Raw genomic sequence first — 25,864 nt, forward strand, 5'->3', positions numbered from 1 at the left:
ACCAACAATCGTCTGCTTCCCCCTCTCCGGTCATCACTATTTTTTCCGGAAGTGCCATTTCCCGTGGTGTTGGCTCAAATGGCCCTCCGCCCGTCACCCTCCACCCCTCACCCAGGCTTTCCCTTCCCCCATTTCTTTTGTCGCGTACAAATTTATCTTCCACCTCTTTTAAACTATTTTCCGTTTCTCAGCCACTCCCGTTTGTTACTGAGCACAGGTGGGGGTACTGAAGTGACGAGAGGGAGTACCCGAGAGTACCCTTCTTGTCTCAACTATCCCCTCCTCCCCCTCCCCCCCCTCCTTCCACTCAAGTTGTATTGACTGCTAACCGCCCTATCCAGCCACTTCCCGCTCCTACACCCTCCCTCTCACACTATCCCCCTGTTCCACCCACCCCCAAAAGGAATGTTTTGACGTCTATCCGTCTGGCGGTGATGAGAGTACTACTTGCCTATCAGTACTGTCCTATCAGTATATCGGGGATAGACAGGAAGTAATTAATAAGTGGAATATCAGTAGGGTGTTTTTGTTGTGTATATTGTGTTGTGGCCCGCATGCTCATGCTGGGACTAATGCAGTTTTTTTGGTATATGTTTCAGGTGAGTTGACAATGTCCTGGTTCTTATGCAGGTGGGCACACCAGGTAAGTTTATGCGCAGGCGCGAGTCTGCACATGTACTCAAAGGCTGTTGGTGCTGGGAGTTAGCATCAGGTAAGTTACAACACCACCTGACGTAAGCTCACGTTGATCTTCGTGAAGACCAAGTAGTAAGTTCCACTCTGATCTTCACAAAGATCGAGCAAGACCTTTCCCGTTGTGAAGGCCGAGAATACGCTACGGGGAGGATATACAGTGTGGCGCTATGCATTAATAAAATACTTGAGGATCATATTGATCCAATTTACACGGCCCCTCTGCTTCCCCGCCTTGCAGGAAATCCATATACCTTCAAGAAACCAGTGTCTGGAGCAACATGCTCCTCTGATATACGAGGTGTAAGCCAGCCCCTGTTGGTGCGGGTCCTGTGACACTAAGGTCCTGTATCATAGGACCTCAGGGTCCTATGGCCCCTAAGGTGGTGTTGAGGTCCTGAGGGTTCACTGTAGTAAAGTCACTTTGAGCCCATCATGACGCCATTTTCTAAGTCAAGTATCATTACTTAGGATCTTGATGTCACAGTCCAGTGAGCTAAGCACTAAGCCAAGGCTTACTGTGTATTATACTCTGTTTATACTGGATTACGTGGATAGAGGAATGGTGAGGAATATACGTATATATATGCAGACTAGTCTAACTGTGCTTACGGGATGAGTTTCAGCTTCGTGGAGCAAGGTAAGTGGACTGGGGATGGGGAAGGGTTGGGAGGAGGAGGACAGATGTGGGACAGAATGGGTGGAAGAGCTTGTTAATGTCATGAAGTGGAAGAGATTAAGGCACTCATTCACCCACGTACGCGCCCACATACTGATACGGTTGGGGAAATTGGATAAAGGAAACCCCGTTTAATACACAAGAACAGGTATGACACTCTGATCTGCAGACAGAAATGTCTAATGTATATAGGAAGGGTTTCATTCATGACAACAGGAATGCATGAATGGAGCGGTCTAGGGGGACCAGCGGGGAAGTTGTGAATGAATGAAACAAGATTACATTGTAGTGGAAGCGAACTCCACAACAATTATGACACAGAGGAACGAATATTTCTTAACACGTCGTGACTGTTATTACAATGCCCATGATCTTATTTACTTTATCGTCTGTGAGAGGCGGGGTTTTTTCAATCGCTGTTACAGACGCGATTTCTGCTGGCGTAAATACGTAAGCACTTACGCTACCCCGTACACTCGCCCCATGAAAAGCTGTTGGCTACAACGGAGAAACACGTGACAATGTGTTTTTTATCGATGTCCGGAGAACGGGAAGTAGGTACCTAGCAGGGGCTTGATGGTTGGACCTCGTGTACATTCTGATCATTGTGTGTGATCTTGCTAGCGGCGGTAAGGTGTTGGAAGATGATGCGAAGCTGAAGAAATTGTTAAGAAATTAAGAGGCTTTAAAGCTCTAGCAGGAGGGATAGACAAATTAAGTTGTCGGAAGGAGGGGGGGAAGTGAGATACAGGTATAGAGGAAGGGAAGCTTGGGATAGTTGGATAGAGGCGCAGACAGACGGAGACTATAGCAAGTCACTCAGGCATGTCGAGGAGAAAGCTCACGAAAGGAAGTCCCAAGGACGAATCAAGGACACAGGACAGGTGGTGATGAAGGGTTGGTGGGGGGCGTGTATAGTAATATGGGGAAGGAAGCGTGTCAAGGAATCGGGGGAGTGGCGGCGCGAGGATGGGGTGGAGGTAGAGGAGAGGTAATGAAGGTAAACTTACCTCGTACACTACTAGAAGGAAGGGAGAGGACGTTGAAGCTCAGCTGGTGTCAGGGAGGTGTCGCAGACGGAGAGGTATGAATGTAGTGATGGAGTCAATCGGCGCTAACACAGGCACAATAGGAGTGCGAAAGGAGAGATCAGCCAAAATGGAACTGGAGAGAGAGAGAGGGAGAGGGGGGGAAGGAGGTGGGGAGAATAGGTAAGCAGGGGGGGAGGTGATGTCCAGGTGCTACCAGCAACACACCCACGACGACGACGAAGGAGCAGGAGCAGCAGTAGCTACTGGAGGGCGGGAACTGTATGCTGTTGCTTTAGGCATGGTAACCCAAAATCCTGACCCCCTTGAAAAAAAGGTAGTCGTGTGAGCGCACGATGAGCGGCCAGACAGGGACGGGGGAAGTCGTGTCCTAATAGATGCTGGTACTTGATGTCTGGTCACGGTTATGGAGACTTTGTGGAGTGACTCTAAACCAGATCTTGGTAGGAGGTTTTTGTCGAGCTTCTGGTTTGTCTCCAAGGCAACACAGCGTCAGTGACCTTCCGTGTTGCGACAACAGGCAGAACACATTTAGTCATTAATATATTCTTTAGTTCATTCTTCAAGGTGAAAGTGTTGCAAGTTATTTACAAGTGCTTGACGCAGGTGTGTGAGATATCAAAGGGAATATTTACTGGCTGTTTCAGTCTGGGCGCTGAAATTGAAATTGAAATAAGTTTATTGATGTAAGATACACACAAAGGGATGAGGTAGCTCAAGCTATTCTCACCCCGTTCAGTACATCGTGTTAATACATACATAGACACATCACAAACAATAAACATATTACCAAACATTCTGAGAGATGAACATGTACATTTCCTCGGCGCTGAGCGTTGTTCCCTGCTGCTGCTGTCTCGATTGTTGCCGCCGGAGGCCGTTAGTTTATTGTGCACCTCATCCTGTGAGCGGTAGCGCAAAAAAAAAAAAGAATTAGAGAGAGCACAAAAGGTCTTTATCAGACCTCAGTGGAGATTATTACATTAACAATTTAATCTATCCTTCAACACCTTATAATATCAGCTAGTTACAGTGTTCCATCTTCTTAGCTATATATTTACAGTTAATAATTATACATTACTGGTTGGTGGTGGTGGTGTCCCAGTCGTGTGTGTACTGGGTGGCATCCCTGGCACTTGTATCTTCCTCTTATACGGTTCCTGGGACGTGGCTATAATCTGATTCCCTCTCATCTATAATCTTTTGGTTATTATCAGCAGCATTTAAATTTGATGCTATAGACTTGCCTCTCCCTAAATAATTATTCAACGCTGAGATTGATTCCCGGCACGTTTGGTTTGTGTGTGTGGACGGGGGGGGGGGGTTAGAACCTGCTCTGGATACTCAACTCTCGCCTCGTCTGTGTTTACAGGTTTTGATCCTCAGTACCTAATTCTCGATTCTTAGCAGCCTGCTTGACCAGACCAACCAGGAGGGCTGGTCAGAAGCCGGACCGAGGGAGCATTGCTCCTTAGGACCACCTCAAGATAACCTTGAATAGACGGGTTGAACCTTTTGACGACGGAACCCTTTTGGGTTTGTCATCATATTTAGAGTCCATGGAAGGGTTCTGCCTCCTCCACTTGGGCTGTCTATCGTAGTTTATTCTACCTTTCTTCCCCGACGTTGAGGTTATTGCTAATACCCGTATGATGTCCTCCCATTCATCTGTGCTTCGTGTCACAGTCTCTCTCTTCCCTTTCGTATTTTGTATGTCGTGATCATGTCTACCGTTTGCACTCTCCTCCAGTGACGGGAGGTTCAGTTTAAAAACGTTTATTGCTCTCCGGGCTTGCGACATCTGGACTCTCCATCTTTTTCGCTCGACGCCAGCCTAGGGCTCCATACTGGCGTTGCATATTCCAGAATTAGTCTGGCGTACGTGGTGTACAGTTTTTAATGCCTGCTTCAGACTTCCCACGGGAGTTCTTGTGCTAGCCAACTCCAACATATGCCACGGACATTCTCAGATGTGTGTGTGTGGGGGGGGGGGGATCAAGAGGGAGGGGATATACCCCACCCTGAGTGCTTCTCTATTTTCAACCCCAGCAGTTGAGTGGGGGTACCTTCACCAAGGTATTCATTGGTACCTTGGTGAAGGTACCCATCCCAGACCCTGTCCTGGATGATCGTGAAGGATGAGCAGGGTGGATGATGAAGGGTGAGGTTGAGTGATGAAGAATGAGGTTGATGGTAAAAAGGATGAGGATGAAGATTGATGGTTGAATGATGGTTGAAAATGATAAGGATGAGGACGATGGATGAAGAGGGTGAATGAGGGGTGAAGGAGGATGATAAAGGATGAGGATAATGCACGGCTGTGATGCTGAAGAATAGTGCCGGAGAAGTAACTGTTACTTAAGCATGGAGCAGTAACACTCAGCAGGAGCGGCGATACCACCAGCCAGAGACATCACCACCACCACGAGACATCACCACCACCACGAGACATCACCACCACTACGAGACATCACCACCACCACGAGACATCACCACCACCACGAGACATCACCACCACCACGAGACATCACCACCACCACGAGACATCACCACCACCACGAGACATCACCACCACTACGAGACATCACCACCACCACTTGTTTACCAGATCTGCGGAACCCTGAGGCTCCTCGACGGCACTGGTGAGGTCTGAGGAAGGTAGTGAGTTGTTTATGTCTACCACAGACGTGGCCACACACTTAACAATGCTAACCAACATATATATACATTTTCTGCTGTCCTCTATTGACAGGGTTAATCATATAGTTCAATGATTTATTTGACCAATCGACCACAAAAAAGTTATTGTAGTGCTTTTAAATTGCTAATCTAACCTACATACATAAATACATGTATATACAGGTTTACGTCTGCCCTACATAAAGTGTACGAGGTGTCCTTTTTTTACATAGTCATTAATGTGCGTTTACAAAGGTGAAGCGTTGCATGGTTGGGAGGAAGGGGTGATCAGGAGGGTGTGGTGGTTCAGCGGTGGGTGTTGTGGGAGTGGGGGAGGCGGGTGGGTTAAAATTGTGTCCCCTATGATAATATGAGAGCTCCCCCGCCCCCTGGCTCTCCCACAACTGGCCCCCCTTCCTACACCTGGCCCCCCTTCCTACACCTGGCCCTCCCCCACTCCTGGCCTCCCCCACACCTGGCCCCCCCACACCTGGCCTCCTCCCCCACACCTGGCCGCCTCCCCCACACCTGTCCCACCCCCCACATCTGGCCTCCCCGCCCAGGTGCCTCCGCCACAATAATGGCTCACGCTTCCTGGCCTGCAGTGTTTCCTGCTGGTTGGGATGAGCAGCGACGCGACATTGAGGAAGACCGTGCCGGGGGGGCGCTCTCATTCATAGACGCTAGATCCATGACGAATGTCCCCCCCCCTCTCTCCCCAAGGCGCATGCCGTCTGCACTAACATTACTCTTCCTGTAAACATCCGGTTACTGCTCCTTAACTTAACATTGCCGTGTACATCAATTTATAAGTACATGTAACTCGTTCGTCTTAACAGTATATGCGAGTATGTAACCTTTCTGCCACTTTGAGGATAGCTTTAGGGTCGTTAATGGACTAATGAAGCTAAAGTTGTAAGATCCTGCAGCTTGCCCGACTTTGAAATGGGATGGGATATCATATAAGCGCCAAGTCATTAAGACTGTATATAAGGGCTATTCGTGCTCGGGCCACCTCTTGGGTGGCTTAATCTTCATCAATCAATCACTGGGAAAGCACAGAGATTATTTCTACAAAGGTTACTGGCTATAATAGGAGGCAACCCCACACTGGCAACTATTACGGGCTATTCATGCCCGTGCCATCGTTTGGATAGGTTAATCTTTATCAATCAATCACTGGCAACTATGTCACTATTGATAGGAACGGCCCGTCGGAAACTTGTAAGAACTAGATTTGTTTCGTCCGGTTGGTCTTGCTGCAGAGGGCTGTGGGCGGAAAATTTGAATAACTCCGTTGATTAGACGACATTGAGGATAGCAGGATTGATGGGGGTGGGGTGGGGGGGGGGTGTTGGAGGTGAACTTGAGGTGTTTGACGGTTGGTGTGGTAGTGTGGTGACTGCTCCTACCTAACCACACCTTCAAGTCTCTCCTCTCCTCTCCTCCCTAACTCGCCAACACCATTTCTCTTACTTTTTTCGTTTCCGAACTGAAGGTTCTATTACAATCCATTTTTACACATTTTAGTCGATCCACCCAATAATTTTATCTTTAAATAACTCGCCACAATCACGTATTTCTTCCATCGGCAATCACCACCTGACCATCTAAGGAAACTTGTTCGAAGGTGAACCAGCTCTGCCGCCTCTTTCTGTACCAAGGGATTACCAGCCTTCGGCATCGGTTCCCCAGGGTAGGTTTAGTGGATGGCAACACGTGTGGGTTAGTTCGCCAGTAGGCGGCCAGTCGTGGGAAGAAATCAGGTTGCCGACTACCAGCATCTTGTACGAACTCAACCCCGTGTGTTTGCATCGAGTACTCAAACCCGTGTCGAATATACAACTACTTTACACGTTATTTTAGTTTGCCATGGAAATGAGAACGTATGCTCGTTCGTGGCACCGTTTTCTTTGTTTAAATATACGTATTATTTTTTTTGGTTTACCTGCTACTTGGCATCCTGGGTGACAGTGGCCTTTGTTTTGAATCCGGCGTTCAGTGTGGTTTTACCCAGCACCGGGAGAGGAAGTGTGCTGCTCTCGCTCTCGTGTCCTCTTGAGAACCGCGTGGTGTCTCCCTAATTTGTAAATATATTCGTGTAGTAAATGACAAGGCCCGCGCTGGTGATACGCTGAAATAAAGGATTTTAAAACTCGAGAATTGATTATAATTTATTATCTTGGCAAGTGCATTTGTGTGGAAAAGAAAGTGATTGTGATATTGAGTGACTAATGCATTTTGACATGCATATTTCGCAATAAGACCGGAATCATACATACATTTGTCGCGTATAGCGGCCGTGGAAATATAAAAAAACTGTCTTTGTGGAAGTTGAATTGCGTTGATGATGGCTGAGAAGGTTGTGTTTGTGGTGCACTTAACGAGTGATGTGTGGTGGTGCGGGGCTGGGCTCAGACTCGTCTGAGCTCAGTGAGAGCTCTCACTGAGCTCCTGAGAGCTCCTGTGAGCAGTGCTCTCATTTCCACCTACGAATGCGCGCTCATTTGGAAGAAAATACACACACACACACACATACATATTATATATATTTATATATATATAAATATATATAATATATTTATAATATATATAAATATATATGTGTAAGATTTATATATTTTGACTACTTGTGGAAACGGTGATTACCGTTTCGTTCACATCCCTGATACGTTTATATTCTCTACACTGGATGAAAAGTTAACATTGAAGCAGCTTAGTGCACTAAGGATAGTGTAGAGCAGGGGGGTGGGTTACCTCTTTAAGTGTGCGCGCTAAACTCGCCAAATCTTCCGTACAAAATTTTCTCACGTGCCAAACGAAATTTTGGGGAACATGCTATTATTATTATTATTACTCTTGACCTGATTATTATACCACTAAAGCGGTAAAAACAAAGAACATTCTAAGAATGATTATTGTTAGTCATTTAAGAATGAATGAATGTGTAAAATTTAGTGACGGAATTTTTTCTTAAAGGTTGTTCTTCCATGTTGATAGCGTGGATATTTTTGCTTCTTTGCCTTTAAGTGTAATTCTAGCTGCCTTGTACAGCCCCATAATTTGAAGTCGCAGATTTTAACATCAGCAAAAGATTAAACAATTAACAATTTTTTTGTTTATCAAATCGGCCACAATTTTTTGTTTTAAGGTTTTGCCAATACATTACAGTGTCCAGTCTCACTAGCGTTTTACGTGGCTAAAACATGATAAAAGAACAGGAAAATAGATACTTTGATTAATTTGACCAGACCACACACTAGAAGGTGAAGGGACGACGACGTTTCGGTCCGTCCTGGACCATTCTCAAGTCGATTTGAGAATGGTCCAGGACGGACCGAAACGTCGTCTTCCCTTCACCTTCTAGTGTGTGGTCTGGTCAACATGATTTAGCCACATTATTGCGACTCATCGCCTGCGTTTTGATTAATTCTTAATCTCTTATGAGTAATGTATAAAAATAACATAGCGCAGGAAAATCTCGTCACCACCACCATAATGCACACACTAAGTTTTATGAAAATATGTTCGTGAAGAAGCAAACCAAAAATGAGTACAATTATAAGTCTACCTTAAACATAGAAATAACAATAGCGTGATGGATCAAATGAACAAATTATTTTGTTCTTTTGTCATCTTTAGACAATGTCGTGGCATAGTCGCGCGTCTGGGATCTTCTCGGACGTAGGTTCGAACCCTCGTCACGGCCCTTGTTGATTTGTTCATCAGCCTACCTACATTGACGGTGAAGGAGTCGCCCGATGCTGCACGCCGTCTGACCAGTGATGCGACAACTAAACGGAACAAAACCTGTACGTCAGTTCTGGTCAATATATCTGCAATATATTGACCAGAACCTTTAGACAGACAGTAGACCCCCAACAGTATTCATCTTAAACTTGCAGGAAGATGTGAACTTTATTATACGAGTCTGACATGCACAGAAGCCTACCCCAAATTAGACTACCACGGGACCCAAGGAAGGACTTGGTCCCCCGAGGGCCCTCTTGGGCTTATTGATGCGTGCCAACCATCATGCGTGATGGTTGGCAATGTGTATTTGTTGAAAAAAATGGAGAGGACATGTAAGGGGCAGTTAAAGTCAGTAATATAATTGGTTGCAGCCTTGACTGAACGATGCAGGTAACCACACAGCTTCCCGTGACGTGGTATTGCGACGTTGTGTCAGATTCAGCTACTCGGAACAAGTTCCAAGTAGCACGGGCTATGGTTAGCCCGTAACTTACTTACCTGGCACAGGAGCAGTGCTGTGACTGCTAACGACAACGTATTGGTCTTGCGACGACAACACAATAATTTATAGGAACTTGTCTTGGGCAAGCAGACGTCTGCTGTGTGTTGCGCTACCACGCGTCTAGCCATTGCTATCTTGAAATGATTCGGGGCTTAGCGTCCCCGAAATCTTCTCCAAGATAACATTTCGCTATAACAATGGCTAGACGTGTGATAGCGTAGCACTCGGCGGACGTCTGCTTGGTCAGGACAAGTTCCTATATTTTATTGGGTTAATGTTTGTTAATAAGAGTTTTTTTGGAAGGGATCATGAAACAGGACACTATTAGTACATAATCCTCTACCCTGGGCAGTCTCTTTGTGTGTTGACCAGACCACACACTAGAAGGTGAGGGGACGACGACGTTTCGGTCCGTCCTGGACCATTCTCAAGTCGATTGAGAATGGTCCAGGACGGACCGAAACGTCGTCGTCCCCTCTTCTAGTGTGTGGTCTGATCTACGTCTTGGAAGGATGTGAACAACAGTCACTAAGCTATATGGTTGAGGAGAGTTTAACATGATTTGATCACATGAGCGACAGCATGATGGCAGTCCCCCTTGTGGATAAGAGTTGGCTAGGCAATTATGAGGCGAAGTTATCTAGAAAGGATAGGAGGACGGCGTGAAGGACTGATGACCAACCACTTAAACCATCGGGGATCGTACGCCAACCCTGCAGGAAACGATGACGTGGGATAAGTGTGTGTATTAGAGGAAAGTGAAGGTACGAGAAGATTGACAAACTGTGTGTGTGTGAAAAAGCGGAGATTGAGTGTTAATAACACGCTATAAATTGTGGGAATCACGCTAGATGAGAATCTATTTGTTAAGAGAGAACGTATAAGAGTTTGTAACTGACAACTCAGATGAAGCACATTGTATCTAATACTTTGTTTTATGTATAGATGCGACGGTTCTGGTTGTATGAGGAGGTAGTAAATAGGCCTGGTTGTACAAAGTGGTAGTAGGCCTACACATTGCTAGGCAACAACATATATACACTGGAGAGCTCCAAGCATCAGTAAAACAAATAAGAGTGCGCGCGTGTGTGTGTGTGTGTGTGTGTGTGTGGGGGGGGGGGGGGTTAAGAAGAACAGTCAGTTCGTACTTATAGCATAGGTGCTCTCTAGTGGTGCCATCAGGCACCAGGTGTTGAGCCCCTCCTGGTACTTTTTTTTTAATGACAACTACGGGCTCACCATAGCCCGTGCTACTTGGAACTTTTTGTTCCAGGTAGCGAGTCTTAAACATCATCATCCTGGTACTTGCACACAGCATCACTACCAAACTCTCGTAACCACTTTGTACAATCCCATTCCCCTCTACACGCTGTACAATTCAGTGTTCCGATACATATGTACTGCAGGGCGTTTATTGCCTGTTTATTAAAATTTTACATATATATATATATATATATATATATATATATATATATATATATATATATATATATATATATATATATATATATATATATATATATAATTTTACATATATATATATATTATTAGGTTCAGGTGTATTTGAAGTAGTTAATAGTAAGTGAACACCTGCTGGAAGGTTGCTGGGAGTTGTTCTACTCCCTGCCCGAGGCCAGGCTTGACTTGTGAGAGCTTGAGAGTGTGATTTGAGTTGTAAGAGTAATAGTTTGTCCTGACCTCAACGAGGCTGTCTCCTGTGACCATCCGCGCCAGGATCCCTCAGGCATTTACGAAACCACGGGGGTCAGATTCACGAAGCAGTTACACATGCACTTAAGAACATGTCCATCTTCTCGCAATCTTTGGCGGCTTTGTTTACAGGCTGTTTATCACAATAACAACAGTTGTAGCAGTTTATGAACTTGGAAACGTTGCAACCCAAGATTAGTATTGTTATAGACAATCTCGTAGCTCTTCGGAGTTCATGAACTGTTTAATAAATGTGAACTGAGCCGTCACGATTGAGGAAAGATGTACAGGTTTCGTACGTGGACATGCAAATGCCTGGTGACGTTACAGACCAAGGCGTGGTGACGTCGTAAAGACCAAGGCACCAAGGCCTGGTGACGTCGTAAAGACCAAGGCACCAAGGCCTGGTGACGTCGTAAAGACCAAGGCACCAAGGCGTGGTGACGACGTAAAGACCAAGGCACCAAGGCCTGGTGACGTCGTAAAGACCAAGGCGTGGTGACGTCGTAAAGACCAAGGCACCAAGGCGTGGTGACGTCGTAAAGACCAAGGCACCAAGGCGTGGTGACGTCGTAAAGACCAAGGCGTGGTGACGTCGTAAAGACCAAGGCACCGAGGCGTGGTGACGTCGTAAAGACCAAGGCACCGAGGCGTGGTGACGTCAGGCTGTGAGTGAGGACTGTGGCGGCAGAGTAACCGTTGCTCTGTGGCCGTGAATGTGGTGCCGTTAGTCAGTTCTCGTCTACTTGTGACGGCCTCTTGTCAGTGTGTGTGTACTGGCCGGTCCTGATAACGTGGTCCCTCGCCACCCCGCGCGCACACACTCCTCGCCCCGGTAGATAAGAGATAACACCGGTATTAATTAGTATTACATGGAAATATATAGAACTTTAAAGCCAGCTTCGACAAGGCAGTCTTACGTCAGAATAGATAAAATATAGCGCCACGGGTACAAGACGGCCATGAGGCGGGGTACAGGAGCTAGACCTCACGTCTCGGTAGATACTGATTGGCGAGCACTGATGACTCAGCTCTGGGCTTCTGTTTTTGTACCGTTATGCTCCAGCAGTTTTATTGGTTACTAGTAGCTTTTGTATTCTTTAACTTTATATTTGTAATATATTCGGCGTGTGCAGACGAAGGTAGGGACTTAAGAAGCAGGTGATGAATGAGAGGAAGTGGGTGTGTGACTGGCAGTCTTCTCTTGACACTTCAAGGTCTTGGGAGACTTGTCTTGAGCTTGTCATGCGAGCGTTGGTGGGTGACGTGTGTGGCTCGTGGCTGTGGCTGGCCAGAGGAACCACTCGGCTACCAACTAAATTCGTTTTAAGTTTGTTATTGTGTGTGTTTTGAAGGCTTAAGACACCAGTGTGTGGTGACGCCAGCAAACGTTAGAAATACTGTCGGAACAAGAGTGGACGTGTTCAAGAAACGATTAGAAAGGTGTAAGAAGTGTCTGACCAACCAAATTGTATTGGATATGTGGGCTTGCGAGCCGCTCGAAGCAACAGCCTGTTGGACCAACTCCCAGTGCCCACGCCAGGTATACTCCAGGTATACTCCAGACAGTATGCGAGTGTTTTCACATAAGCATTTAGCAAATGTTCCAGTGCTTCTTGGTGGCCACTCCGGTACAATGTGTCCCTGGAGCACTTGGCGTGGGTTCTGGGAGTACTTTTGGCCAGGTTTATCTTGTGATAACTTGGTCCAACAGGCTACTGCTAGGTCAGGTTGGTCGGTCAGTCTTCGAGGAAGTTGTCTAATATTGTCTCGAACTCTTCCGCTTTTGTTCCGGCAATATTTCTTGAGTATATTCTCACCGGTTTAGTCGGCGCCAGGCAATTCAGGTCAGGCAATTTCTCTTGCGGACCAGCGGGGTTTTCCTGCCCCACAGCCACGGCCCACCTGTTTCTCGGCTGTAGGACCTGCTCCCACCCACCCCCAGCTGTCAAGAGAGGGGGTCTCCTTCATACACTTCTCTCTTACTTTACTCCCCTTATCATGGAGAAAAGCATATGTACACACATTAGATTAAAGAGAACGAATAGTCTTTCACACGCACACGAAATTTAAGGAGTAAGTTATTTAAGAACACGAAACAATGGGTATAAATTGGATAAGTTTAGATTTAGGAAAGACTTGGGTAAATACTGGTTCAGTAACAGGGTTGTTGATTTGTGGAACCAATTACCGCGTAACGTGCTGGAGGTGGGGTCCCTCGATTGTTTCAAGCGCGGGTTGGACAAGTATATGAGTGGGATTGGGTGGTTATAAATAGGAGCTGCCTCGTATGGGCCAATAGGCCTTCTGCAGTTGCCTTTGTTCTTATGTTCTTAAGTAATTATCAAAAGAAGACGCCAAGCCGGGAAGACTTCTGGCATAAAGGCGCTTTTTCTTCACAACAAAATGAAAGGGAGCTCTATTGATTAGGAAGTGTGTGTGAACTGTCGGTAATGTTGACATCCGCGTCTCACTGTTAAAGGCTTAGACCTTAAAGTGGAGTTTTGATGGGTCGCGACGTGGGGCAGGCGCGGGAGGGGGTCGCGACGCATACATTGAGAAGGAAGGGCACGTGGGGAGGTTATGTGAGGGCGTACGTGCGCGCTGTGTGACCTACCAGAGTGGAACATGTTTGTAAGGGTCGTAACCTTGCACCTTGACACGGCCATCGGCCGAGTCACACACCAAACTTGGGACAATGTTGACGCTGTAGGGTTGCTTGAAGCTTCTCTTTGTCCCCCCTTACCGTCCCCCTCTGACCCCCATCCCCACACCCCGTTCTCATATCAGCTGTAATGTTTAAAGTATTTTGGTGGTGTGGGCATCATCTGGCACGCTAACATGCGAAGGCTGAGTAATATGGCGTCAGGCAGGATTGTACGAGGGATCGTCTTGCAAGAGGAAGGGGGGTAGCGGGGTTATTGTGAGAGTGCGTGTGTTGTACTGATGAGGCTGTGGTCAGAGGGGGTACTAGTGGGGAATGGGGTAGAGGGGGTACTAGTGGGGCAAAGGGGGGTAAGGGGTATAACGATTACCGCGCACGTGTTGAGCGGGGATGGAGGCGGTGTCCGCCTGGCCTTGACTGCGCCGGGGGCACTAAAAGATCCCAGAGATCAGTATCTTTATCGTGCGGGACGCAATAAATCTTGAGGCATCCTTCAGCACTATAATTCTCCTGCTCCGGTACCTCGAGGTTGGGCTTCCCGTCTTGCTAGTACTATTACCTCTGGCCACCACCACCTAGACCCCAGATTTACCACCGGTAGCTTCTGCGCACTCCAAGGAATTGTGTGTTTACATGTGTTTTTGCTTACAGGGTTGACTAGTGTCTGCTTTGAGCAATAGTGTCGTGACATATGCTGGCCGAGTGACTGATTGATCCCAGATTATGGTGACGGTACTGACGTGTGGTGCATTGTACAAGGGTGAGGTGAGGTGCACAGTAAGGGGTGAGGTGCACAGTGAAGGGTGAGCTGTGGTGCATGGTTAAGCATTGTGAAGTGCTCATGTGAGACCTGCTAGCTTTAAGCCTCCTATAATCCGAGAAGGTAAAGTGCTCTCTGTGCTGACACAAGGAGGTAGTCAGCCCACGTGTAGAGCTCAAAGTGCGGTGTTGCATTAAGGATGGATCCGGCCAAGTGGTGTCCTCTGGAGTCGTGACACTGCCAGAGATACTCCGGCGAGGGCCGCGGGGGCGTGGCAACACTCCCGCTACTGCGCCTTCTGCATCAACAGCTGTTGCTGCAGTCCCCCGCGCCCCAGCCGCCGCCGCCGCCACCGCCATGGACCGCAAATCAAGGTCACCGCTGAAGAAGCCGGAGATCAAGCGACGCACACTCAGCATCACCCGCCGTCGCAGGACCTCGATAGACGATGGTCGTCAGGTCATGCATGCCAGAAGTAAGCATTCCCTCTCTTGTTTCCTCTAACACATGGTACCACATGCTGGGGCATGGCTAGGGTTCACATATGCTGCTGGGAGGGAGGGAGGGAGGGGGGGGGGGTGTTCGCGTGTCCGGAAACACTGCGAGCACCACTCTTCAAAGGCGAATTATTGATGCAGTTTATTAATCCCGGCCTTCATTACTTTCTCCTAATACCATTCTGTCAACACGACACTCATGGTTGCTCCGTTGGCAGGTCCCCGCTCCCATTCAACCCTACTTCGGCAAACTGCCACAGGAGAGTAACATATGGCCTTGCCCCCCTCCCGTAGCTTGCCCTGACCTCCTGCTTCAGGCAATAGTTATAGAGAGGTCAGACAAGTTAGGCGCTCACTACCGGGATTGCCCGCAACCTGTTGGTACTTGACCTTAGGTTGCGCATCTCTGGGCATGCAATGCGGGTCAAGATTTCCCTTTGAACCTGAAGGTGCTAGTACCCGTCAAGGGAAGAGGGGGGGGGGGAGATCTGCAGCACCATTCAGGTGGGGGAAGTGGTCGTACCAGTCAGGTGGGGGGAGGTGGTTGGACAAGACAGGTGGGCTGATGAACTCAAGGCGTTTTGATAGTTCCCCCCCCCCCCCCCCTGCAAATGTTCTTCCTGGAAGACACGTAGGTAATTGATGGACTGGTGATAAAGATTAAGCCACCCTAAGAGGTGGCACGGGCATGAATAGCCCGTAAGTTGATGGGCTGAACGGAAGGTTGTTCACGGGAGACATCTCCCGTGACGCAGGGTGCAGTCGCACCTCCACAGATCTCCAGTATCAACTCTTGATACTGGTAATGGCTCAAAAGGGCCACCACTTAAGAGCTATTCATGCCCGTGCCACCTTTTGGGTGGCTTAATCTTCACCAATCATCCATCAGGAAGGTTATGTATTTGGAAGTGGGGTGAGGATAACTCATTCGGGAAGGGGCTTGGGAATATTAACTAACAATTACATCTTCATTGCTGCTTCCGAGGCAGTATTTCCTCGTTGAAAGAGTAGTTTATTGCTGGAGAACGAGTCCAGCTGTTTGTTCTCGACGCCCATGTTGAGTGAGACATGTCAAGATCAAGTCTACGTTGCTTATGATGTTTAACGAGGTGAAGAAGTTTCTCAGGTAGATGGTGAGGGAGATCTAACAGACCTGGTGATGCCTCCCAGGCCATGGATGGAAATCTGGTGATTCAGTTCCCACATAGAAGGGCTGATTCTCCCCTGTTCTCCTACGTAATAATTTTCCCTGGGCTGAGTGTGCGCTCTCCTTGAGTGGAATAAGTTGGCTGATAGTTCTTCTGCCTTATACATTTTTTTCTTTCCTCCCTCCCCCTTTCCCCCCATCCCTCCCCCCCCTCTCTCTCTCTCTCTCTCTCTGTCTCTCTCTCTCTCTGTCTCTCTCTCTCTCTGTCTCTCTCTCTCTCTCTGTCTCTCTCTCTCTCTGTCTCTCTCTGTCTCTCTCTCTCTCTGTCTCTCTCTGTCTCTCTCTCTCTCTCTGTCTCTCTCTCTCTCTCTGTCTCTCTCTCTCTCTGTCTCTCTCTGTCTCTCTCTCTCTCTGTCTCTCTCTCTCTCTGTCTCTCTCTCTCTCTGTCTCTCTCTCTCTCTGTCTGTCTCTCTCTCTCTCTCTCTCTCTCTCTCTCTCTCTCTCTCTTTTTTATTTTTTTTTTTTTTCTTTCTTTCTTTCTTTCTTTCTTTCTTTCTTTCTTTCTTTTTTCCTCCCCCTCCCCTTCCTCCTCCTCCCGCCCTCTAACTCCTGTAATCAGATTGAAAGCTTTCCTTTCCCATGGCTCATAGTAAGTATTACTCTACTAGTTTCTTAGCTAAATGAACTGCGTGGTTCAGCCCCTGACCCTATTATGCACCTTTGTCACCCTTTCCACTACCGCCCACAAGATGGGTATGGGGGAACATAATAAATGAACTAAGTACTTATCCAAAGAAAGCACGAAGCCCGGAAGGCTATGTAGCACCATGTAGTAAAACTTTTAACTCTTTCGTGTGTTGAGATAGGTGGCTCTCCAGGATGGGGTGCCGCTGCCCTCCCGCAGGGATAGTAGGTTTATTGTGGAATACTAAAGGACGCTCTTCCCTGTAAGGCTGAAGGTGAGGTGGTGGTTTCTCTCTCGGGCGTTGAAGCTGAGGTGTTTGTCCCTCTCTCTTGCTGGATCTAAAAGGTGGGGCGTGGCTAACCTGGAGGCCAGTGATCGACTGCTATGTAGCTTTCGAGTTGTAGTTTATCCTTCATGTGGGTGATGAGGTTATCGGTATTGGTATGTAGGGGGTGTGTGATCCTGTACTGGGGACTAGTCCAGTAGCCCAGGGTGATACCTTTCCTGGACTCCAGGACGTGGTGGTGACTGGTCCTGGACTGCTTGATACCTGGTTGATGGGGTTCTGGGAGTTCTTCTACTCCCCAAGCCCAGCCTGAGGCCAGGCTCGACTTGTGACTCAGGGAGGCGAGGTGGTGACCGGTCCTGGAGCATGGAAGGTGACGGTATATCCTGGTATGTTGAAGGTTACGAGATCACAGCACCGCTCCTGTGTCGGGTAAGTCCATTACGGGCTCACCATAGCCCGTAGAACTTAGAACTACTTGGAACTTGTTCCGAGTAGTTGAATCTATAACAACAACACAACGGTTACGAGATAGTTTATCCTGGAGCGTGGGAGGTGATAGCTTAAACTGGAATACAACGTGCAAGTCTAAGACGGAACATGAAGTCGCCTTGTTCTACACCTCGGCTACATACACTGCTGAACATAGTGTTTAAACACAGTCAAACACGTATACTTTAAGACGCTCCGTGTAAGTACATGAAAACAAAAACTGTAACTCTGAGCTCTATTCCTCGATAATGTGTTAAATGCACGAGTTTAATCATTCTCTACTTAAGTTACATAAGCTGGTGTATATGACGCATGATAGAACATTTGGTTTACAAAGCGTGTTTACTCTCGCGTGTAAGCGTTAGCAGCGTTGGTAACGAAGGCGTAGAACAAGCAGAGTTATAGGTTCTCGATCTTCATGACATATTTCAGTAGTGGGGTGATCTTACGACACAACAGAGCTTATGAATGTCAGTTGTCCACATGACCAGTGGCATAGAGATACAAACCAAAGTGGAGGAGGCCGGGTTGCCCCCACTTTGGCCACTGTCGGAATGTCTTAAAGAGTTTAAAGCATCTGGGGTACTGAACGCCCTGCGCCAGAGCGCGATGCAGGTAGGCAGAATGGCAAGCAAGCAGGCTAGCTGGCTAAGGGGACGTGACATAGTGAAGCAAGCAGGGAAGAGACATAGGTGAGGGAGGGCAGGGAGGCAAGCAAGCAGACATGGTGCGGGGGAGGGGGGAGCAGACAAGCAAGCAAGCAAGCAAGCAGGCAGACATGATGCGGGGAAGGGAGGGAGGAACATGCATGCAGGCAGGCGGTGGTTCTGGCATTCTTTACTTGTGTGCTGCTCTACCTTTCCACGGTGTCTGGTTATTTAACACGAAGTTGCGGGCTGTAGCTAAGCCTCAAACCTGCACACACCTGCACACACGCACGCACACGCACGTTGGTGTTGAAGCAGAGATAATAAGTTTGCCTCTACATCCAAGTGTTTTGTGCAGTGGCATTTATCACTTGTTTTATCAGCGTGTGGAGTATTCTGGACGCGTGTGGAGACAGCAGAGCTCCTTACTACTGTGAGGGTCGTCTTGTCGTAACTCACTGAATATAACCACGGGATATTGCTGACCTTGGTGGTGATGGCTGTATTATATTGGTGTTGGGATGTGATGGAATACGATACTTTGTATTTTGTGGTATATTGCAGCCACTTTATTTCTATCATGCTTTTCTAACTGCGTTTTACTGCAATGCTTTGTGGGTTTATTTGAATGCATTACGATGTTTTGTTTCGGTGGCAGTTTGTGGCTTGTATGATGGTTTGGTGGCGGTGGGTGCGTGTTGGGGTGGTCACTGGCCAGTCTTTACTGCCTCGGGTGTGTCGTCATCACTCTCACCTGCGCTGTTTCAACACCGTCCTCGTGAGAAAGGGACGGAACTATCAGGAGAATACGCCGAGCTATTATGCCTATATATCACAAGGAATCACGTCAGGATAAGGTTTGGGATGGGACGGGGAGGGGGGGGGAATGGTGCCCAACCACTTGGACGGTTGGGGATTGAACGCCAATCTGCATGAAGCGAGATCGTCGCTCTACTGTCCAGCCCAAGTGGTTGGACACCCACATGAGAGAGACACACACGGAAGAACCAAGAAGTAGTTGTAGAAAAAAAGGGGGTTGAGAGGGGGAAGAAGATAAGTAATGAGGGTAGTTAGGTTAGTATTCCCACGGCCTCTCATTGTTGACATGCGGGCGGAGGTGGCGCCAAGGTGAAACTCTTCCCTGCGGCGGCTGTGTGAACCTCCGCGCCCTCACGATATCGTACATCTTTCCTCCATTACCACCACTTAATACGTATTCATTAAAACGGTTCCCCCAGCTTAGAAACTAGCGCTACGCAACTCAAGTGTTATTGTTACAGACAATCTCGTAGCGCTTAGGAGTTCATGAACTGATTAATAAATGTAAACTGAGCCGTCACGGTTGGGGAGGGGGAAGATGTAAAGGTTTCGTAAATAGTCACTTTGAGTGTTTATTTCCTGGCTCTACTTCACCGGCAAGTGTTAAAGTACAAACATGGATGAAGGCCTTTTATAAATCATTATGGAGTTGTACGCGCATTATTTTAATAGAATAATTGGTTTAAACTGATGTTGTTGAAAACTAGTTAAATAACAGTTCGGAAGTGAGGTTACAATCACGCATCATAGGAGACAAATTGTCTGGGGTTGAAGCATCCGTTGGAGAGATCTGTTAGTGGCATACTGTTGTTGGATACTCCAACAGTGGTAATGGCTCTTGTAATTAGGAGCCGCCTCTCCTTAGGCAAGTGGGCAGTCTGCGTTTTAATTTGCTCCCGTGATTTTGATGGTCAGGGCGAGTGTGTGTGTGGCTCGAGTGTGTGTGTGTGGCTCGAGTGTGTGTGTGTGTGGCTCGAGTGTGTGTGTGTGGCTCGAGAGAGTGTGTGTGGCTCGAGAGTGTGTGTGTGTTCCTCGAGAGTGTGTGTGTGTTCCTCGAGAGTGTGTGTGTGTTCCTCGAGTGTGTGTGTGTTCCTCGAGTGTGTGTGTGTTCCTCGAGTGTGTGTGTTCCTCGAGTGTGTGTGTGTGCCTCGAGTGTGTGTGTGTGTTCCTCGAGTGTGTGGTGCCACTCACAATCAGGCCCCGCCTTACTTCACTGACCGCTGGCGCGAGTCTAATAATGCTGCCTTCTACGGAACGTCTCATTTGGTGAGTGAGGAGAGCTTGGAGGCGTGCGTGCCTGGTCGACCCGGCGAACATTCAAGTGTGACTTGTTGAACCCTTCCTCTGGCCAAAGGATAGGAGGTAGATTAAGATTGCTTCATCTTGTAGGGATAGAGACGGCCTTCCTCACTTAACACACAACGCTTTCACTTAACGCTTTCTTTAACACTTGAACACTTTAACACCTAACACTTTAACTCAACGCTTTCCACATAGTTTACCCTTTATGTATTTTTAATATCCCTCTGAAGTTAATCTGGGTATTTAGTTAAACTACCTGATCAACCGGGCTGTGATTCATACATCAGGCTGGAAGCAGATGTCTTAAACATCATGGTTGAACAGTCCACAAACCAGGAGCCTGGTCAGAGACCGGGCCGTGTGGATGCTGCTCCTCGGAGCCAACACAAGGTAACCAGTGTCACCTCGTCTTGATCCCTCTCAAGAGTCTCGATACCAATAAGTATTTTGTATGTTGTGACCATGTCTGTTTCTTTTCTCCCGGTGAACTGGCTCTAAACCTTAAATCTACCTGTGTATCTCGCCCTTTTAGTTTGACATGTGCTTTGTTCTCATGTTTGATAGCTGTATACACTCCACAACAGTTCTGAAGATCATGCACGCATTACAAGATCAGTTTTGGTGAGATGACTTGTAGAATGTTTACAACCCCCCCCCCCCCCCACACACACACACCAACCCGTTCTCGCACTTGCTTTTAGTCAATATTGGCTTATTTAATAAGTGCATATATGACATACTAATTGATTTTAACATACTAAGAAGGTTAGGTGATGTCGGTGTTTTCTATGAAGCTTTTCAAGGTAAACTAAAATATTCACAATCAATTAGTATGTCACATATGCACTTGCTTATAGTCAATATTGGCTTATTTAATAAGTGCATATGTGACATACTAATTGATTGTGAATATTTTAGTTTACCTTGAAAAGCTTCATAGAAAACACCGACCTCACCTAACCTTCTTAGTATGTTAAAATCAACTAGTATGTCACATATGCATTTATTAAATAAGCCAATATTGACTAAGCAAGTGCGAGAACGGGTTGCACACACACACACACACACACACACACACACACACACACACACACAGGAACCTGTACACCTGTTGATTGACGGTTGAGAGGCGGGACCAAAGAGCCAGAGCTCAACCCCCGGAAGTACAATTAGGTGAGAACACACACACACACACACACACACACACACACACACACACACACACACACACACACACACACACATACACACACATACACACACATACACACTCTCACTCCCCCTCCAGGAGCTTGCTGCTTGTCTTACATGTGATACAGACTGACCAGCAGGTGGGAGTGTTGTATCTGGGAATGTGGCCATGTCCGGTGTGTGTGTGTGTGTGTGTGTTGCTCAGGTGATAGTGTGGGCGGTATCACTTGACCTTGGTGGTTAATGCTCGTTTGTTTCATTAATTTACCGATTCACTGTTGCTTTGATTAATATTAATGGTCGAAGATGACTTTTATATGCTTTGCCTATTAAAATGGAAGCCTTTTTTTATTACTATTTATATAAATGGTGTAATTTGAAGGTGTTATTTGATGATAGGTTTATTTATAATCTCATTATATTTATTTATCATTATTCCTGTTCGTGACCTCAAGCTTAAGTATTCTCGAGTGCTGCCTTGTGGTGATTCTCATGGCTAATGATTTCCTTCTGCTCTTGCAGGTAAGTTGCCTTGACACCCGGGCTTCGGGAAGTGACCCGCAGGTAGTGTGGTGATGGTGGTTCCTGGTGATGTCTAGTGATAGTGGTTCCGGGTGGTTCCTGGTGGTGGTGGTGGTTCCTATAGTTTCTGGTGATGGTAGCGTGTAGTGGTGGTGGCTGGTCATTAGTGATAAATGTTTTTATATAACGATTCCAGTATTACATTTATAATTATCTTGAGATCCTATACGATTTTCTAGCTTTATTCTTAAGTAGCTGTCAGGGCGAGCAGTACCCGCGTGGACCCGTTTTCTCTCACCTTCCCCACCCTGTTTCTTTGATAGGATTTCAGGAGTAACCATACTGTTTGGTTTTGAATTCACTTGTTTGTTTTGCGCATGTAGCTTTACATTTGTGGCGCGACACGCGCACTAGAGCTAAGCAGTGGGTTGTAATTTAGGAGACAGAGAGCAGTATTATGGAGTACTAGGAATTGCTAGACAAAGATGATTGCAGGGGAGAAGCTTACAAGTAGTTGATAATAATGGTTTACTGGGAAAAGATAAATGTTAAAGGGGATATGTGCGTGAATCTATGCAGGGTGTGTGTGTATTTGAGCGACCGTGCGTGAGTGTACAGGAAGTACGGTTAGGCAACACGTTACAGCGACCTTGTCGTGCAATGTTGACGACGACGATGATTAGTTTCTGCCCACGAGGAGCCCGTGGCACTAATCAGTGCCGGGGAGTCGTGGGCAATGAAGTACCGTGGACCCGGAAGGCAAACACAGTGCCTCTGTAATTGTCTTTTTTATATATATATATTTTGCCCCGAAGGACAAGTTTATTGGGCAGCGTCACTCATCCTGTGAGTGGACACGCCACCATAGTGACAGTATTGGGCAGCGTCACTCATCCTGTGAGTGGACACGCCACCATAGTGACAGTATTGGGCAGCGTCACTCATCCTGTGAGTGGACACGCCACCATAGTGACAGTATTGGGCAGCGTCACTCATCCTGTGAGTGGACACGCCACCATAGTGACAGTATTGGGCAGCGTCACTCATCCTGTGAGTGGACACGCCACCATAGTGACAGTATTGGGCAGCGTCACTCATCCTGTGAGTGGACACGCCACCATAGCAGCGTGTCCAACACCCCCAATAGGAAGAAATTCCGCTGGGATGTTCATCTCCTCACTTGTACTCAGACACAGCTGGAACTTAAGTGTCTCAAGTGAACAGTTTAAGGCTATCTGAAGTTACAGGAAAACCTTCCTAGAGACAATAAAGGTTGACGGAGTTAATGTGTCGCCAAAACCTTGGACGGCTTGTTTGAGCTTATTGACTAGAGATTGTTTCTTGGTAGTGTGCGTGCTCCATTTGTTGCGTGTACACACACGTGCACGCGGCCTTTGGTGTACACACACGTGCACGCGGCCTTGGGTGTACACACACGTGCACGCGGCCTTGTGTGTACACACACGTGCACACAGCCTTGGGTGGTGTACATACAAGTTCACGCAGCCAGTCTCAGCCAGTTAGTTGTTTAATTAGAGTTATTATTCAGCGTTCAGTATTCAAGGATGTTACAAACATCTGGGAAGGGGAGGGGGGGGGGGGTTGCAACCATCTGGGAAGGAGAGGGGGGGGGGGTTGTGAACATCTGAGAAAGATGAGGTTGAGAACAATAGGGGGAGGGAGTACTTTTGAGGGGGGAGGGGGGGGGGGGTACTGTAGACTATATCGACAAATGGTGTTGCCGTCTCGGTGGGTTGCTTGACGACGACGACTTTTTTTTCTCATCGACGGTGGTTAGCCGAGGGGGGGGGGGGAGGTATAAGGGAGGGGTCACGGGGGAGAAAGGAATAGGGGGGGGGGGACTCGCCTCTCTGCTCCCCTACAAATGTTATGAGGAAGGAGGCATAAGTTATCTGGATTAGTTGGAAGGGGGGTCTTTATCTATATCTCAATTAAGTGAAGTTATCATGCAAAGTTGGAAAGGGTTTTATAGTCCCTTCCCTCCCATCACCAGCCCTCTTCCTATTCCATGCGGCGTGTGGCCCTCCTATATACCCTTCCCTGGCGCGTGTAGCCCTCCCCTGGCGCGTGTAGCCCTCCCCTGGCGCGTGTAGCCCTCCCCTGCAGGAGGATGGGGTCAGTGTGCGTGTGTCCGGTGATGGGGTCGGGGTGGCACCTTCCTCCTGCCTCAGTTAGTGGCGCCCAGTTGCTACCTGGATGGTGCCAGCGGAGTGTGCGAATAGTTCGTGGAGGGTGCCGGCGTTCAGTGTCCGGGTAGATGTCGAGTGGATAGTGGTATTTCTCGGGGGAATAGCGCGTCTGATTACCGCCATGAACAGTGTGTGGGGTGTCTCCCTGTCCTGTGTAGTGGGTGGGTCTGTGTAGTGAAGGAGGCCTGGTCGAGGACCGGGCCGGGGGGACACTAAGCCCCGAAATCATTGCAAGGTAACCTGCCCTGCCCTGTGTAGTGGGTTTGGTGGATGTATGTGTGTGTGTGTGTGTGTGTGTGTGTGTACTCACCTAGACACCTGATTGTGCTTGCGGGGGTTGAGCTTCGGCTCGTTTGGCCCCGCCTCTCAACTGATGAAGAGGTTCCTGGGCATATTTGACTATCATATCTACATTTGAAACTGTGTATGCAGTCTGCCTCCACTTCATCACTGCCTAATGCATTCTATTTATTAACTACTGACACTAAACAAAATACGTTCTAATGACTCCGTGGCTCATTTGGGTACACAGTTGCCATCTGTATCTCCTAGTGCCATCGGTGCTAAATAGTCTTATCATTATCTTCTCTGTCAATTTTCCAGAAAACTTTGTATGTGGTAATCATCGTTTGCTTAACTTTTATCTATTCCAGTGACGTGAGGTTTAATTTCTGTTGCTTTTCCTTGTAACTCAAATCTCTCTGTTCCGGGACTAGGCCTCCTTGCCCCGGGTAGTGTAGGAAGAGTGTCTCACTGCCCTGGATAGTTAAATTAAACGTAAACATGAATTTATAAGTGGTAGAGAGTTATTGGGGCCTTCTTTATATATTCGCTGCTGTCGAACAGTTTCTGGATTATTCGACATTGTCACAGGACAAGGCGAATTGTGCTACCCAAATGCCTGGGTAGTGCCAGTGTTGGGCACTGCCTGGGTAGTGCCAGTGTTGGGCACTGCCTGGGTAGTGCCAGTGTTGGACACTGCCTGGGTAGTGCCAGCGTTGGGCACTGCCTGGGTAGTGCCGGTGGCGGGCACTGCCTGGGTAGTGCCGGTGGCGGGCACTGCCTGGAGTAATAAAGCCGAAGATTGTTTGAGTAGTTCTATTGTATGTGTATGGTACATTTATGTGTGAATGTGTGTGTGTGTTTTATGTCAGGTGTTCGTAATCGAGGCAAATGTTGCTTGTTTGTGTTTGTAGTGAATGTGTCTATGCAACGTGTGTTTGGCTCTCAGGTGAGGGTTACCAAGGAAACCAGTGGCAAGCTTTTAGTGTGGCGGTTACGCCGCGACGACGGTATTGGCTCCTCTCAAGGTGATTGATATTTGTCAAGGCGGAATGTGTCATTTTCTGAATAATGGAACACATCGTTCTACAGATTGACCGCCTGTTGTCACGTGGAAGACGCTGAGGGTTGACTTGAGGTGACATGACGTGACGTTGGTTCACTGTCTTGAAGAATGTTTTATGTTCTTAGCTCATGTCGGTAGCTATGTTGAGGTTCTTTACTCATGTGGGCTGCTATTTTTTTCCCCTCGGGGCAGATATGTTGACAAAATCACCTCACTCGTCTCAGCTCC

The 25,864-nt window shown here is 47.6% G+C and overlaps 1 protein-coding gene across 4 annotated transcripts in view; it reads left to right on the top strand.

The window, feature by feature from the left end:
* LOC138368617 (katanin p80 WD40 repeat-containing subunit B1-like) overlaps positions 1 to 25,864 on the top strand; it is a 119,022-nt gene that overhangs the window by 19,271 nt on the left and 73,887 nt on the right. Inside the window, exons 1-2 of one of the 4 annotated variants that reach the window (XM_069331210.1) lie at positions 7,085 to 7,187; positions 14,382 to 14,965. The exons of 2 other annotated variants lie outside the window; for them this stretch is intronic. In XM_069331210.1, the coding sequence (XP_069187311.1) occupies positions 14,848 to 14,965 (118 nt within the window). In that variant the 5' untranslated portion in view covers positions 7,085 to 7,187; positions 14,382 to 14,847. Of the gene's footprint in view, positions 1 to 7,084; positions 7,188 to 14,381; positions 14,966 to 25,864 lie in introns of those variants that run through there. One more of the 4 variants, XM_069331212.1, reaches the window with a different exon arrangement.

Source organism: Procambarus clarkii, chromosome 25, assembly GCF_040958095.1.
Source record: "Procambarus clarkii isolate CNS0578487 chromosome 25, FALCON_Pclarkii_2.0, whole genome shotgun sequence".
NCBI classification, from domain to species: Eukaryota; Metazoa; Arthropoda; class Malacostraca; order Decapoda; family Cambaridae; genus Procambarus; species Procambarus clarkii.